The 17270-nt window shown below is 39.7% G+C and overlaps 1 protein-coding gene across 2 annotated transcripts in view; it reads left to right on the forward strand.

Moving 5' to 3' along the window:
• The window catches only part of SEC16B (SEC16 homolog B, endoplasmic reticulum export factor), a 74974-nt gene extending 66927 nt beyond the window's left edge, over positions 1 to 8047 (forward strand). For both annotated transcript variants that reach the window (XM_083358701.1, XM_083358700.1), the window contains exons 23-27: positions 1403 to 1492; positions 4416 to 4518; positions 5943 to 6007; positions 6364 to 6450; positions 7190 to 8047. In XM_083358701.1, coding sequence (XP_083214827.1) covers positions 1403 to 1492; positions 4416 to 4518; positions 5943 to 6007; positions 6364 to 6450; positions 7190 to 7273 — 429 coding nt within the window. In that variant the 3' untranslated portion in view covers positions 7274 to 8047. The remainder of the gene's footprint in view (positions 1 to 1402; positions 1493 to 4415; positions 4519 to 5942; positions 6008 to 6363; positions 6451 to 7189) is intronic.
• Positions 8048 to 17270: the final 9223 nt, after the last annotated feature.

The following is a 17270-nucleotide window of genomic DNA, read 5'->3' on the forward strand; positions in this document are numbered from 1 at the left end:
TTTGATCTACTTGAAATAGATACTCATGAATGGTTTTAAAAGTCAAAATCAGCATATTAAATTCTACCTAAAACCTGCTGGTGACCAATGTAGAGCCCTAAGCCCCAGTGTTAAGTCTGAATAATGACTCTTATTTTTTAATAGATAAGTTAGAGCAGTCATAGCCTCTGAGTAGTCTTGAAGTCTAGACTGCTTTGCAAAAATCTAACTTGCACATGACAAGGGCATGAGTCAGGGTTTTCAGGTCTTCTCCAGGAAGAGCTTCAAGTGATGCACCACCCAGTGCTGAGCAAAGGCCCCTTAATTATAATTTCCCACTATCTATCCATCAATAGCCATGAGTCTAAGAGATTCACAAATCATAGATTTGTTATTTCAAAGGGAGGACTGCCTCTTCCAGAATTATCATTGGTTCAGAGAGAGGCAGCATATGGCAGTGGTTGTCAACCTGTGGTCCACGGACCCCCTGGGTGACTGCAATGTCATCACAGGGGGTCTGCAGAGAAGAAATGTTATGAATTAAATCTTGAGTTATGTCTGTGGCCATGATCCATGGCCATTAACAGTATTTAAAGTGAGTCTGTGATGAAGAAAAGGTTGAGAGCCACTGCCGTAAGTTTTTGGACAAACCGCAACTCAGTTTTCTTGGGCTTCAATTTTAATCTATTTCTTCCTGATCCATACAACCTTCAGGCATTGGTCAGGGTCCCCAAGATATCCTGATATCACCAGCTTGGCCAGGATAGAGATGTCTATCTGGGTATAATCAGAAAAGTTGCAATACCTGACCCCAAACTGATAGAGGTCTTCTCCTAGTAGTTTACATACATATTAAACAGGAAAGAGAGAGAAGTCTTTGTCTCGCCATATCATAGCAGGTAAGGAGTAGAGCTGTCTTTCCCACTATTGCCATCTGAAACCATCCACTCATGAAATCATGGAATCACTGTAAAATATTGCTTCAACTTATATATGATTTCAGGTTAGATGAAATTAGAACAGATTAAGTCAGACTACGGAAGTGTAATGGATCTTCCATGTTTGGAGGCAACATGCCATTCAAGATTAGATGTGAGGAGGAACAACAGGGAAATTTGCTTGTTTCTATGCCTACATATAGCTTCTCAGAAATATTTAATTGGGTTCTTCTGGAAACATAATGCTGGACCAGAAGAAGAATTACAGGAATGAAAAATCACTGTAGATGAAACGATGAGGTTGGGGGAGGCTCATATTCTCAACAGTAAAATTTGAGATTCTGGTTCTTCCTGCCCCTTACATAATTTCTACTTTACACAATAAGCCCTATGACATGCTTATGGCTGGATCAGAGACTCAATGTCTTCTATGTCTAGAAGAAGAAAAGGCCAGCATCTCCACTCAAGATTTTGTATCCCTCCAGACTTCTGGTTTTGGCTGGTTCCGATGGTTCCGTTCCAAGGCAAAGAAAGATGAAGCGCCATCTTTGGACTCAACTGCTTCAGTTTCTCAGGTAACAAAGAAACTTTTTAGATGAAAGAGTTTTGGGTGTTTTAGGGTGTGTGTGTGTGTCCTCTTCATAAAAATCTCCTAGTGTTTCTCAGCAGCAGCAGAATCTAGCCAAACAGCGGGAGCTCCCATGAATGGTCTTTTAACTGATAGCAGTTCTGAAAGTATCCAAGGACCCCCCCAGCTTGAAAATATTATCCTAGATCTATCATTTTAGAAAGAATGGAATACAAAAAGTGGGATCACTATTGCTTATACAGCACATTTGTGTTTTATAGGAAACAATTAAGATACTGGAGTTGTTGGAGGCTCAGGGAGTCTTGCATTATATCTGCTAGAGGCTTATGTGGTGGGGAGGGGGTGACTGAACTACAAGGGAAAGGCTGGGACTGACAGCTTTATCTGACACAAAAAAAAGTTTAAGGATTAGCTTGTATGCTCAACAGAATCAAATAGTAAAGCTTTTGTCAGATTGCATCACTTTCGGCTACTGTGAGGATCAAACTTTAGAGCGTCCCTAATGAACCCAAGTAAAAAAAGGAACAATGGTAAGTAAAAATGAATGCCACAGTCTGTTTGCCAATAGAAAAACAGCATGCCGAAGTGAAAACTTGGCAGGATCCTGTCTGACATTTCTTGTTTGTGCAGAAAGGTTTTCACATGGAGGAACATTCTTTTTTCTTTCTTGCACCCTGCAGTTGGTGTGTCTAAATAAAAATTCACAGATGCATTATTCATATGTTGTCTCTTATATTGGCCGTCTTCTCTCAGTCTTTGTCTGTTTGCTTTCCCACCTCAATTTCCAACTTTGTACATACCGCATAGGACCTCCAGTTCCCACTGTGAGTGTTTTGTTAATATTTATGATGTTGTTAAAGATTTATTGGATTATTTTCTCTTCCATCTATCCTGGCTTCAGGTTGATTTTTCTCCAGCATTGTTTTAATTCATTTCTTTTGTTTCTCCAGTACCTAGAGATAAAGAAATACTTATTTTTATTGATTGCTTTGCACTTTATTGTGTGGGAATAATAACATTGTTAATAATGCAGTCATTGATACAACAGCAGGCAACACCTGGGCAATCTTGAGTAAGCTCAGAAAACTGGGTTGAATATGGTTAACACTTGGATGGAAACCACTAGGACTTTTGGGGGCTGTACGCTAAACTGGAAAGTAAGAAAAGATCCAAAAGAAAGCAGTGGCAAATAATAATTATATCTATTTAAATATATTGATTTAAATAATTGCCCTTCTCACAAATGTGACTCTGGATGGCTTACAACAAAAACAGCTAAACATTAAATAAAATACATATAGTGAAAAAGATAAAAGAGACAGCAGCTGGAATCACGAACGGTCATTAACACAAGCAAGAGATGGGCTCCAAACACACCCAGAGGCTTGGATTTGGGCACAAAAGCAGGACCAGCAGAGTCAGGATGAAGCTAACCTCTGGAGGGATGATGTTTCAGAAGGTGGATTCCACAGTGGAAAAACTCTTCTGCTCTTTGGCAGCCGTCACTCTGATGGGACCCAGAGCATAATTCTGGTGCTAGATTAGGCAGGATGGATAGAAACAACCAGGAAAAGACCTTCCCATAAGTAACCTGGTCCCAAGCTAGGAAGGGCTTTAAAGGGAACAACCAGCACCTATAACTGCATCTAGAAGCAAAGCAGTAGCCAAAGTAGCTCAAAGAGTAGTGACACGGTAACTGGCTACTATCTGCTCCTCGAGCAGGACCTTGAATCCAAGGGAACCCCCACAGCTGTCAGAGGCAGTGCTACTCCATCCAGGACAAAAGATAGAGGATCCTTAGCTCTAGGACAGGGGTGTCAAACTCAATTTCATTGAGGGCCGCATCAGCATTGTGGATGCCCTCAGGGGGCCAGATAGGTATGGCCAGGGTGGGCGTGGCCTACTGGGTGGGCATGGCTAGAGTGCGTATGGCCTACTGGGTGGGCGTGGCCAGCTCTACATCATTTGCATCAAGGGTGCCTATGGGGGCCTGGGCAGGAGTGGGACAGATCTGAGGGTCTCTGGCAGAAGGAGGGTCTCTGGGCCAGGGCCAAGGCAGTGGGGGCCGTTCCCTCACTGTTTCCAGGATGGCTTCGCGGGCCACATGAAACCACTTCGCGGGCCGAATCTGGCCCCTGGGCCTTGTGTTTGACATGTCTGCTCTAGGAGATCCAAAATTCTCAAGCCACTCAGTCTTGCTTGGGTTGAACTGAGAAGCCTGTTGCACTCAACTCGAGCCCTCACAACTTCCAGGCACCGAGATAGAATCTCCATGACAGCACCTTCTGATCAGTTTGCTTCATTTTGAATTTCCCTTGGCAAAAAATGAAAATTGGAAATGCAACGGAAGTGTACTTGCAGCATCTAAATTATATATTTCTTTGTAATGCCCTATCATAGCTTTCTTGGTCTTTTGCTTTATTTTTAAGCTCCTTTGGTGCAAGGTCCTTTGAACTACCAAAGGAAGAACAAACCTGCCCTAAAACTGAGCCCCCCTAATAACAGCTAATGCTAACCATTGGGCAGTTCACATTCTTCTAGGACTTCTGGGAGTCTTGTGTGCTGTCAAATAGTTGCTTCATATTTCAGGTTTTATTTCTTTCTTTAAAAGATGTATTTGGCCAGCCATCTTGTAAGTGCAGCTTTGGGTAGTGAACATCAGTATTAAAAACACAAACAATAAACCAATACAAAAAAGAAAACAAAAAGAAAAACAGACATCCAGTCTTGGTCTCTGGGCTCCAATCTTTCTATCCCAGCCTGTGAGAAGTGCCAATTCTTCACTGATTTAAGGAAAGATGGGGCCTTGCCAGATCTCAAGGGAAAGTACATTCCACAGTCTTCACAGGAAGGTTGGAGGCAATAGCCAGCAATTTATTTTATCACTATTGTATATTTTCCTTCTCTAGGAGAAAATCACTCAGTCTCTTTTGGTTTCACCCATGAATGAACATCATTACCTTCCTCCTCTTTCTCCCACACAAGGCAATCCTTTTTCCAAGAGATCTCCAGGTAAATATAACCCTGCATGCTTCTGAATTAATTTATCAACATTTTGTTAGTTTAGTTTAGATTTTCTGTTGCTTTGAACCACAAGATGGGCAAATAATAATAATAATAATAATAATAATAATAATAATAATAATAATAATAATAATAATAATAATAATAATAATAATAAACTGCTGTGGGACTTCAGAATTCAAACAGACAATTGCCTGCAACGTAACACCCCAGACTTAACAATTGTCGATAAGAAAGACGAAAAAGTCTGGATAGTGGACATGGCAGTGTACCAATATTAATAGGTGCCTTGGGTGCAATCCCAAAACAACAGGAGCACCACTTGAACACCATTGGCATTGACAAATTTGCCATTAGTCAATTGCAAAAGGCAGCCTTACTAGGAACTGCTTCCATCCTGCGACGATATCTGTAATACCATCAAACATCCACATCTGTCTATCCCAGGTCCTTGGTAAGGACTTGATAGGTAGACAAAAATGCCAGATCCAGTCTGAACATCTGGCTGACTGTGCAATGATCAATAATAATAATAATAATAATAATAATAATAATAATAATAATAATAATAATAATAATAATATTGACATTTTATATCCTTTTTTGTGCATAATGAAACCCCAATTTTTGGTATACCCCTCAACATTTGATATCAGGTTCTTGGAGATAGGGAAAACTAAAGGGTTTTGATCTCAAGGGGATGCAGTAGAGAAGTACCCTTCCCACAGGTAGTCCTCACTGAAAGACCTCTCAAACCTACTACACTGCTGAGCAAGGGGAGAAGTATGATGGATCTTCATAATTGTGACTGTGTCCCAATGGTCATGTGATTCTGATTTGGGTTTTGGGCAACTGGTCCTCTCAATTACAATATCACAGTATCCTATGGTCACATCAACATCATTTGTGACCTTCACTACTGGCTTCTGACAAACAAAGTCATTGGCAAGAAGTTGGCAAGAGGTCACAAATGGTGATCACAATAACCACAGGATTCTATGACTTTATTATTTATTTATTTATTTATTTGATTTGTATACCGCCCTTCTCCCTAAGGACTCAGGGCGGTGAACAGTGACATAAATGTCAAAAAGCACAAATACAGAAAATTGAAAATAAATTAAGCCCTACTGTCCAAATGTAGAAGATAAGTTAAAACCACAATTAAATTTAAACCCGTCAGACCAGACCGGATTGCTTAAACAGATATGTTTTTAGATCGCGTTGGTGATCTTTGTGAGATTTGCCTAACAATATAGCTAGGACTGCCACAACCACTGTTATAATTCTGCGCGGTCCCCTGGCATTGCACTATATGTCCCCGAGGACTACCTGTGTACTACAGTGCTACTTTAAATCTGAGCCATGATGATCTACTTTTGAAAAATATATAATATCTGTTAATTCTCCAGAAGTTCAAAATTCACAAGGCCCTGTCAGCATGGAAGCAACCATCGTTTCAGATGCTGGTGATCAGGTGAGATGTGGAATACAAAATGAAACCTTTGGTTTGGAAAAAAAATGTCATTGGGGAGGACAGAAGTCTACTAAACACTTTCTGGCAATCCAGGCTGGAAAAAGAACAAGCCAACTGTTGTGGGAACTTTACATTTGGTGGTACACTACATCCCAGTTTTAGGTTACCATGAATTTTCCCAATGTTTCAGTTTACAGTATCCATAATAATCTTGACCTGGGCTTATTGGATGTGAAATTCAGAAATATATGGTGGAAACCAAATTGGCATTTGAGTGATTGAAGTTGTAGGTAACTTACTTCTTACTTTTTCTTGACTGCTCTTGAGAATTAATAATTTCCCCCCTGATATTTCAGACTAGTTCTTTCAGACATCAGTACAACCCTGATAGTGTGCCTCTAGCCCACGCAGAAGGGACAGTTCCTTTGTTCAATCCTGCTCAGGTATGTGAGTTTACACATGTAAAGTAGGGGGGTTGAGTTTAAGAAAGAGGAGGTTCAGGCCAAAAAGCTATATTGTAATACACTATAAAAAGCAACCTAAGAAGGTTATCAATAGAACGGTGTGTGAATCCTTCTAATACTCGTTTAGAATCCTTCTAATAATCCCTTAATAATGGAAAGTGTGTGGGGGGGGAGGGTCATCAAATCTAGATAGCACAAGATTGGGAAAGACCGATTCAACTGAACATTTTGCTGCAGACTAGCCAGGAGGGAGACAATAGCTTTTCTAGCCCTTTGAGCACAGTCTCTTGTCCTAGAGCAGGGGTCGGCAACCTCGGCTCTTTTATGACTCGTGGACGTCAACTCCCAGAATTCCTGAGCCAGCTATGCTGGCTCAGGAATTCTGGGAGTTGACGTCCACGAGTCATAAAAGAGCCGAGGTTGCCGACCCCTGTCCTAGAGGTATATTTTCTGTATTTAATTGAAAAATAGAGAAAAATGTATGGGAAAACTTAAGTGTTCCCATTGTTTCAGTAATCCACTCTAGCTTCTCAGTTTTGAATGAGTTCATTGGCAAAAAGTTTTGGGTACAGTTCTGAAACAGTATAACTTTTCATAACCATCATTTTGGAGCGGTGCAAAATATTGACATCTTAAATATTCTTATTGCGCAGTAAACAATAGAGATCTGAGGGCTATGAAAAATTGCCTATGTTACAAGACAATTCTTTCTTATCAGGTTATTACAACAGCAGCCTCTGGCATTGGGCATCTGCAACAGAATTTTCAGCAATATTGGCCACATCATTTGCAAAACAAATAATCCAGAATACTTCTGTGACTGGTCCTCTGATCAGAAGCCATTTCCTTACCCAAACATGGCGGTTCTATGATCTCTTTGCTACTCTTCCTATTTACTGGCATTGGAGCTTGTTATCAAAGGGATACAGCACAAATGTGAACTAATGGATAAGCCCCTTTCACTTTTATTTGCTTGGTACTTTTAAAAGACAGTTTTACAGCAAATGGTATAGAGACAGACATAAAATGAAAAGGGAAGACACCTCCCCCCACTCCTATTTTCTGTCTTCCATTCCAGGAAGGGAACTATTAATAGTTTACATTGCCACTTAATACAGGTATTCATAATCCATTGCTCAATTGGCTTCAAATTGTAGTCCAAACATATCTGGAGGGTACCAACTGGGAAAGAAAAACAAACTTCTTTTTTTAATAAATGTACATAGGATCTCTTGTATATTTGTTTGAGAATAGATCTCAATTGAGATCTGTGTAATTTTGGGGCAAATTAAATTATACTGCTTTGTACTGAAGAAGAACATATACATAAACATAGTTATTTGGGAATAAATCTCATTTTTTATTTGTATGTATAAAATACTCAGGGTTTGGTTCCAGCCTGGTATTGTATGAAGACTCTGATGTTTTGATTTCTAAAGCAGGTTCCTCAAACTTATACACACACTTCACACACTTAAAGTCATTTTATGAAGTGCACAACCTTGAAATATTTTACATATTGTCCCAGTAATAAAACCAAAAAATGTAGTCCAATTGGTATTAATAAAAATGCAGGCAATTAAATGACCAATGTGAAATGGCTTTCTTTTGCAATAAAGTTATGTTTGTTAGCATACTGTTGTACTCTTCATTTCTTCAGTTTTGAATCATTGAAGATTTTTTTTATCAATATTGGATTCCCGCCCCCCTCACTGTTGTAGCCCTCAATTTGTGACCTTGTGAACTAGGACATAAGAGGCACTTTTGATGATTTGAATTTGACACCCATGTCCCAGAGTGTACCTCTTACACTGACCCCTTTGGAAATTATCTGATGTAAATCACCGTTGCTGGGAAGCATAGATAGGCTGCATTGCTTTGAGGAAGCTCTGTGCATATCTGGTCAGCAGTAATCCTACTTGGAATACTTTTTCTGGTAGACCTTTTGTTAACTACTTGTAAGTTAATCTGTAAAATCATAATCACATTTCTTATTCTCACTTTGACTTGGGGTCTATACTGCACTGCTGAATTGTCTTTTAACCCTATACAGCATTGACATTTGCCTAATACAGATCGGCTGTGGTACATTTAAATACTGTGTGAGGTATTTGTCAATTTTTGTTCAAGATTGTGAGTGACTGAACAATTATCTTGTGATTTTCAGTTGCCATGAAAACCACAAGACTCCCAGCAACAATGTAGGAAGTTTTGCATTAGAAATCAACAAAAATGTTCTCCCTCCTACCAAGTACTTGACATTACTGCAGGTTCCCTAGCTTAAAGCTGCCATTGAGTTTCCAACTTGGACCTTAAAGTACATTATATGGTATCCTATGTGACAAACAGGACAAAACTGAATGGCTTCTGTGCAAAACAATATCAGGAATAGAGAAGTTCCGTTATAGTTCCTTGTAGCCAAATCTGGCGCCATCTCATCTGAGAAATGAGAATTTCTTTCAGCAAGTTTGCACATACAGGTGAAACTCAAAAAATTAGAATATCGTGCAAAAGTTCATTTATTTCAGTAATGCAACTTAAAAGGGGAAACTAATATATTACATGCAAAGCAAGATAGTTCGAGCTGTGATTTGTCATAATTGTGATGATTATGGCGTACAGCTCATGAAAACCCCAAATCCACAATCTCAGAAAATTAGAATATTATATGCAATCAATAAAACAAGGAGTGTACATAGAACAATATCGGACCTCTGAAAAGTATAAGCATGCATATGTACTCAGTACTTGGTTTGGGCCCCTTTTGCAGCAATTACTGCCTCAATGCGGCGTGGCATGGAAGCTATCAGCCTGTGACACTGCTGAGGTGTTATGGAAGACCAGGATGCTTCAATAGCGGCCTTCAGCTCTTCTGCATTGTTCGGTCTCATGTCTCTCATCTTTCTCTTGGCAATGCCCCATAGATTCTCTGTGGGGTTCAGGTCAGGCGAGTTTGCTGGCCAATCAAGCACAGTAATCCCATGGTCATTGAACCAGGTTTTGGTGCTTTTGGCAGTGTGGGCAGGTGCCAAGTCCTGCTGGAAAATGAAGTCAGCATCCCCATAAAGCTCGTCTGCGGAAGGAAGCATGAAGTGCTCCAAAATCTGGTAGACGGCTGCGTTGACCCTGGACTTAATGAAGCACAGTGGACCAACACCAGCAGATGACATGGCTCCCCAAATCAACACAGACTGTGGAAACTTCACACTGGACTTCAAGCATCTTGCAGTGTGTGCCTCTCCATTTTTCCTCCAGACTCTGGGTCCTTGGTTTCCAAATGAGATGCAAAAGTTGCTCTCATCAGAAAAGAGGACTTTGGACCACTGAGCAACAGACCAGGTCTGTTTTTCTTTAGCCCAGGTAAGATGCTTCTGACGTTGTTTGTTGTTCAGGAGCGGCTTGACAAGAGGAATATGACATTTGAAGCCCATGTCCAGGATCCGTCTGTGTGTGGTGGCTCTTGATGCACTGACTCCAGCCTCAGTCCACTCCTTGTGAAAGTCCCCAACACTTTTGAATGGCCTTTTCCTGACAATCCTCTCCAGGCTGTGGTCATCCCTGCTGCTTGTGCACCTTTTTCTTCCACACTTTTCCCTTCCACATAACTTTTTATTAATGTGCTTTGATACAGCACTTTGGGAACATCCAACTTCTTTTGCAATTACCTTTTGAGGCTTTCCCTCCTTATGGAGGGTGTCAATGATGGTTTTCTGCACAACTGTCAGGTCAGCAGTCTTCCCCATGATTGTGATTCCTACTGAACCAGACTGAGAGACCATTTAAAGGCTCAGGAACCCTTTGCAGGTGTTATGGCTTAATTAGCTGATTAGAGTGGGACACTTTGAGCCTAGAATATTGCACCTTTTCACAATATTCTAATTTTCTGAGATTGTGGATTTGGGGTTTTCATGAGCTGTAAGCCATAATAATCACAATTATGACAAATCACGGCTTGAACTATCTTGCTTTGCATGTAATGAGTCTATCTCATATATTAGTTTTCCCTTTTAAGTTGCATTACTGAAATAAATGAACTTTTGCATGATATTCTAATTTTTCGAGTTTCACCTGTATAGCATCAATCAAAAACATAATTTTTAATTTAATTTAATTTTAATTCCATTTATATCCCGCCCTTCTCCGAAGACTCAGGGCGGCTTACAAGCTTAGCAGTACCCTTCATTCTATGTATATGCCTGCTTATTAGGGCTTTCACACAAACCCCAAGCGGCATTATTACAAAGTCAGCTTAATTGCCCCCAACAATCTGGGTCCTCATTTTACCTACCTCGGAAGGATGGAAGGCTGAGTCAACCTTGAGCCTGGTGGGATTCGAACCTGCACTAATTGCAGGCAGCTGGTGTTACTTAAGGAGGCATTAGCCCACTGCTCCACCAAGGCTCTTGATAATCAATCCAAATTAATGTAAAACTGCTAAAAAACCAACAACCTACAAAAGCAAAGCAAAGATAAAACCCAAGATAAATGAACATGATAAGTGAGCTGGGATCAAAACCATGTTGGAATAACTTGTGTACCAAATTGCAGCAAGAAGCTGAACATAGTTCTTAGGAAAGAATTCCACAAAGTGGTGACTATTGTTGAAAGGGAATGCCATCTCAGTCATGCACCATGAACCTCACACAAGTGTGTGAAGTAAGAGGAGTGAATTTTCAGCGGAGTCTTTCCCAAGAGCAGATTTAATTCTGGCAAGGAATTGCCTGATCTGTTCCACTGCTGTGCAATTCAGAGCTTTAAAAGTAATGTCCACAGTTTGAATTAGACTCAAAAGCCAATGCAGCAACTTTGGAGGGGGTTTTATATTAACGGGGCTGCCACATTTTGTATTAGCTGAAATTACTGAGTGAGCTCCAATGAGCCCTTGTAGAGTGTGCTTTAGGAGTTCATCTAATGGTAATCAAGGCATGAGTTAATAAGATCAAGCTTCCTAACTTCCTTTGGTTATTTAAACAGATCACAAGTCAGGAAGAACCGTAAGTCATGAAACACCTGACTTCCTCTGGGATTACTGCTTGGAACCACTGTAAAATTATTTCCATTGTTTCCATGTTAGCATACTCTCTCTTTAGACCTGTTAAAAAATAGAATCACTATTATACAGAAAATAAAAAAATGAATCTAGTTTATTTGTCTGCTTGATATTAATTTGTTGGACTAATAAAATCACATTTGTAAGATGTCTGAGTATTATTTACGATTACAGGGAGACAAGGAGCATACTAAATAGAGGCAAACTGGTGTACATGTACACTGCTTTCATTACGTATGCTGATCAGAACATGTCTCTTAGTTGCTGAAGTAGCATGCAGATGTATAAAATTTGCATATATGTTCTCCTCCATGGGTAGATTTGAGGCATCAAATGCTGGGAGAGGGGAGGAGGCATAAAAGGGCATCAAGGTGTGGAGAACCCAAATTATTTAATATAACTTTTCCCAACCTGTAATCTGGGGACATATGGTGATCCCTAAGAGCATGGAGAGGGGTGTACCTGATGCCAAATTAAATCATTTTTTTAGTTGCCCAAGTTCCAAATTATTAAATCCTACACTTGCTTAAAACCATAGATTTATGCCATAATTGCCCCAGATTTTAGAAAAAAATCTGTAAATCTTGTAAGACTGCAAACTTAAATATGAAGATTTGGGGAGATTTGGTCATTGCCTGATACTTTGATTTTTTACAAACATAATTTTAAATTGGGAGACACAGGTAGTCCTTGACTTACAACAGTTCTCTTAGTGACCCTTTCAAAGTTACAATGGCACTGAAAAAAGTGACTTATGATCATTTTTCACACTTATGATCATTGCAGCATCCCCATGGTCATCTGATTTACATTCAGATGCTTGATAACTGACTCACATTTATGAAGATTGCAGTGTCCCAGTGTAATGTGATCCCCTTTTGCAACCTTCTGACAAGCAAAGTCAATGGAGAAGCCATATTCACTTAATAACCAGATTACTAATTTATGAACTGCAGTGATTCACTGAACAAGTGTGGCAAGAAAAGTAATAAAATGGGGCAAAACTCATTTAACAAATGTCTCATTTAGCAACATAAATTTTGGAGTCAATTAGTTGAGGACTACCTATGCTTGTATATTCGTGGGGTGGCACAGGTGCCAGAATTCTCGCAGGCCATGGGTGGTTGACCTCTACCTCATATACAGATTGGAAAACTCTATTTGGAAACCATTACAGGTAGTGTTGTGGCCTGTCGGCTACCAGAAAACTCCACAGCCAACTCAGAAGAAGAAGCACAGGAGTGGGCGTTGGGCCCAGCATCAGGGCCATCTGAAGGCTCTGATGGGGATGAAGGAATGGAGCTGTCACAGCCAGGGACAGAGTTGCATGCTGGGCCATCCGCCAGCCCCCGGATGGAAAGGCTCAGACCTCCGTGCCTTGAGGCAAGTGACTCAGGAGAGGAGGATCACATGGGGCCAGTGCAGTGGTGGAATTCAACCAGTTCGCACCAGTTCAGCAGAACCGGTAGCTAATTTTTTGTTGCCCAGGGCCAAGAAGGGACTTCCAGAAGTGTCATCCACACAGAGAACTGGTTGTTCACATATTTGAATCCCACCACTGGGCCAGTGATTGATGCGTGGGCGTGGCGGAGACTGAGGAGAGGAAAACAGCGAGAGGCTATGGGCCGGTCTTTGGGGCAAAAGAGCCACTGCTGCTAACAGAGCCCCACACTCAGCTGTGGATAAAAGGTAGGGGCGGAGATGAAGAGGTGTTGCAGACAACTATTCATCTCCCTGCCGGTCAGCCACTTCTCGTTGTAACTTCTGTTTGGAAACTTAGTGATGTTTTCTCGGATCCTGTGGTGCTGGAAGTCAGAGCATGTGCATGTGTCTTATGTTAGAAGAGAGCCAGCTTGCCTGAAGGACTCTTACTGCAAGTGTGGTGAGAGACTGAGATTAACTCTGGGTGTTTGGGCGGCCCCTGCAGGGGAAAAGGAAGTAAGCTCCGTTGTTTGGAGGCAACTAAAGACTTCAACAGTTGGCTGTGTTGAAACTGCTAGCGTTCCTGAATAAAAGGAACATTGGAGATTTATTGGTGCGTCTGTTGTGTTCGGGGAGCCGGGTCAGAATAGGTAGTCCTCAATTTATGACAGCAGTTGGGACAGGAATTTTCATGAAGCATGATGTCACGTGACTGCATCACTTAGCAATGGCAATTCTGGGAATTCTGGCAGTCCTGTTTGCTGTTGTTCAATGAATCACTGCGGGTTGTTAAGTGTCACATGGCTTGCTATTTGTGACCTGCTGGCTTCTCTATTGACTCTTCTTCTGAAAAGCTGGCCACGAAGGCTGCAAATTACTATCATGTGACTGTGGGATGCTATGACATAATCGTGCGCTAGGCGCTGCGTGCCAGGATTGTGATCATGTGACCCTAGGGAAGCTACAAGGGCCAAAACTCCAGGAACTGGTTATAAGTCCTGCTTGTTCAGTGATGCTGCAGGTTTGAAGAGTCACTGAACAAGTGGTCATAAATTAAGAGATACTTGCAATTTAGAGGAGGCAGTCTGCTAGTTTTCCTTAAAAATGCCTGCCACCTTCAGGGAAAAAAGTAGATATTAAATGTAAAATTGCAAATGGAAATTGTTACTGTCTTAATGCAGAGAACTTTTCTTAAACCAGCTTTGACCCAGTATCTTCCCATTTCCTGCTATATGAATAATTCCAGGAAAAAATCTTATGGTTTAATAATGTAATATATGAACTGGCTCCGAGACTGGAAAGGTACCTGTGATGGAGGATTTCCTGGCGCCAATATTCTGCACACAAAACATGGAATCTCTAACATTAGTTCAGAAAAAGGAAATGTCTCTCTCTTGTCACTAAGGGAATATGTCACTGTTGCCTACTGCTGCAGGCCACCCCTGGGCTTTTGCAAACTTTTCATTTACATTAACTTGCCACATGTCAAGATATATTACAATGTGATATGGATAACCATATGTCTGGGAGGAGAGGCCCCAGTAGGTTGTGGGCATTGCTTATGGCTGGCTACTCTTGCCATTCCAAAAACCTTGTTGGATATTCTTTTCTTTTTACTTTAACTGAAGAAACAAAATGTTAAAATGTCACATTATAATTCAAAAAAGAAATAAACCTGAGATGAAAACAAAAGTTCTAAAAAAGCGCAAAAATGTAGGAGCTTTTGGTATGTGACTGAATGCATATCTAATCTTAAGGAAAAATGCAAACATATTAAGTATTTGATTCAGAACAATATTGGTACAAATTTTAAGTATTAGAAAAAACATTGTTTATATAGCTAATAAAAAGTAATGAGAACTGAATAGCCCTGTACTTAATCTTAGGGCTTTTCAGAATTGTTTGATATTGTTTTAACGTTTTGGCCAAATCTATTTTGCTAACTTCCTCTGGGCAGCTGAATCATGAAACAAATATTTTTTAATATTCAATCAGTTAGAAAATATAGAAAATAGATAGTGGGACTCAATGTAAACAATTGTTGGATGATATTCTGTTTTCCTTGCTTCCTTCCTTTCTTCTTTCCTTCCATCCTCCCATCCATCCATCCATCCATCCATCCAAACAGACTTGGGATTGAATAATAATAATAATAATAATAATAATAATAATAATAATAATAATAATAATAATAATAATAATAATAATAATAGAAGGGACCTTGGAGGTCATCTAGTCCAACTCCCTGTTCAGGAAACCCCATACCATGCTGCTGAGTATGGGAAAATAGTTTACTTTATAGGCAGGATATCGTGCATTTCATATTAAAACTATAAAAATATGAAAAATATGAAAATATGAAAGATTAATAAGGTTAATAGAGATAGGCGCTTTTGGCGCGTAATTGAGAATTTGTTTAGAAATTAGAGAAAGATGGGAGAATGTAAATAGTAGATGAAAGTTTTTTTTTTTGAAATTAATATGAATAAGGATTGGGATTAAGAAATTTTATTTAGCATTTGAGTAAAGCTCCTTTTCTGTTTTCTTCCTTTTTTTCTTATCTGTAATATTAATATTGTTTGTAATCATTTTACATGAGCTAGAGGGTGATAGAATTAATAGTTTATTGTTGATAGCATATGGATGCTTATGTTTGTTTTTCGTTTTCATACCCTGTATTTAGCTCTGGGAAGTCAGGGGGGGGGGAGGAGGGAATGGGGGAGAGGGATAGGGAGGGTTGGATAGGGGTGGGGGAGGGGGGGATTAAAGTTAAAATGTACTGTAAAACTTTTTAAATAAAAAAAAAGAAAACATAGAACACAGAATAACAGAGTTGGAAGGGATCTTGCAGGTCATCATGAGCTGGTTCTGTGGTGGTTATTGGGTGCTATAGTACACCCTTTCCTTAGAATAGTATAATAGAGTTGGAAGGGACCTTGGAGGTCTTCTAGTAGTCCAATACCCCGCTTGAACAGGAGACCGTATACCATTTCAGATAAATGGTTGTCCAGTCCCTTTTTGAAAGCCTCCAGTAATGGGGCACCCACAACTTCTGAAGGCAAGCCATTCTGCTGGTTGATTGTTCTCACTATTAGGAAATTTCTCTTAAGTTCTAGGTTGCTTCTCTTAATTAATTTCCATCCATTGATTCTTGTTTTGCCTTCTGGTGCTTTGGAAAATAGTTTGCCCAATTCCTACAACTGTTCTTCATATGTCTTACTCTCCAGCTCCAGTCATCTTTGCTGCTCTTTTCAGCACTCTTTCCAGAGTCAAAACTGCTTTTTAAATCCCTCTGACAAAAAATTATGCATAATTAATCTGTTCCTGCTTATCATAAATGTAGCAAGGAGTTATTCAGGGCAATGGAACTCCTTGCCATGATTGTCAGAAATCTTTAGCATTTGGGCAGGCAAACTCCTACAACTTCACACACTTGTTTTTTTTTAAAAAGGGCTAGAAATATATTTTGAGAATGGAAGCAAAGAATTTCAGGAAATAAATTCTTTTCCTTAAACCACATGAGACAAATATTCTAATTTCAGGCTCTGGTAAAATCTCAGCATCTACCATTTGGGGCAAATTGCTTTGAGGCTGACTTTTTAAATATAAGCAAGGTTGAAATGGAAAGCAAAAAGATTTATTGAATGACTGAGGGCATAAAGAAAAACTACCATTCACAAGTTTTATTTCACTGACAATAGTATATTTTAATGCAGAAGCAGGCAATTTTTTTGATCGTTAAAAAACAATTAGACACCTGAAAGCTGCATGTGGAGAATGGGTGAAAGGAAGAATGATGATATGATGGTGTTAAACAAATGGTTAAGATGGATCAGAAGGATTGTTTTTGTAGTGGTTGTTTTTATGTGTTATGCTTGCAAAGCCGTTCTAAAGATTTGTATTTTTCCCCTTTGGGGTGAAAGAAACAAGAAGCACCATTTATACATAAATAATAAGATGCATTCATATGTGCAGAAAGACATCAAGTTTAACTTTGGGCCCTTGTGGAGATTGTGGCAGCTTTTGTTTACCTAGAAATTCAATGAACTGTATAAATTTAACCTGACGTGTGTAAAGTTTTGCATGATGTGGGCTGAATGTGGTTTGCTCATCTCTGCGTTAACAGATATTATAAAGAAATATAAGTACAATGAGATTCAGTGTAATATATATTGACAACAAAAAGCAACTTCTTGGACTCCCCAACTTACATTAAGAACCAAGATCACGAATATCTTAAAATCCTTGAATCCTTTCCTAAGATTAATTTTGACTGAAAATCGTAAACAGATGTTTGTGGTAGCTATGGTACATTACACCTAAAGCT

The sequence above is a fragment of the Vipera ursinii genome (genome assembly GCF_947247035.1).
Source record: "Vipera ursinii genome assembly, chromosome: 3".
Classification (NCBI taxonomy): Eukaryota; Metazoa; Chordata; class Lepidosauria; order Squamata; family Viperidae; genus Vipera; species Vipera ursinii.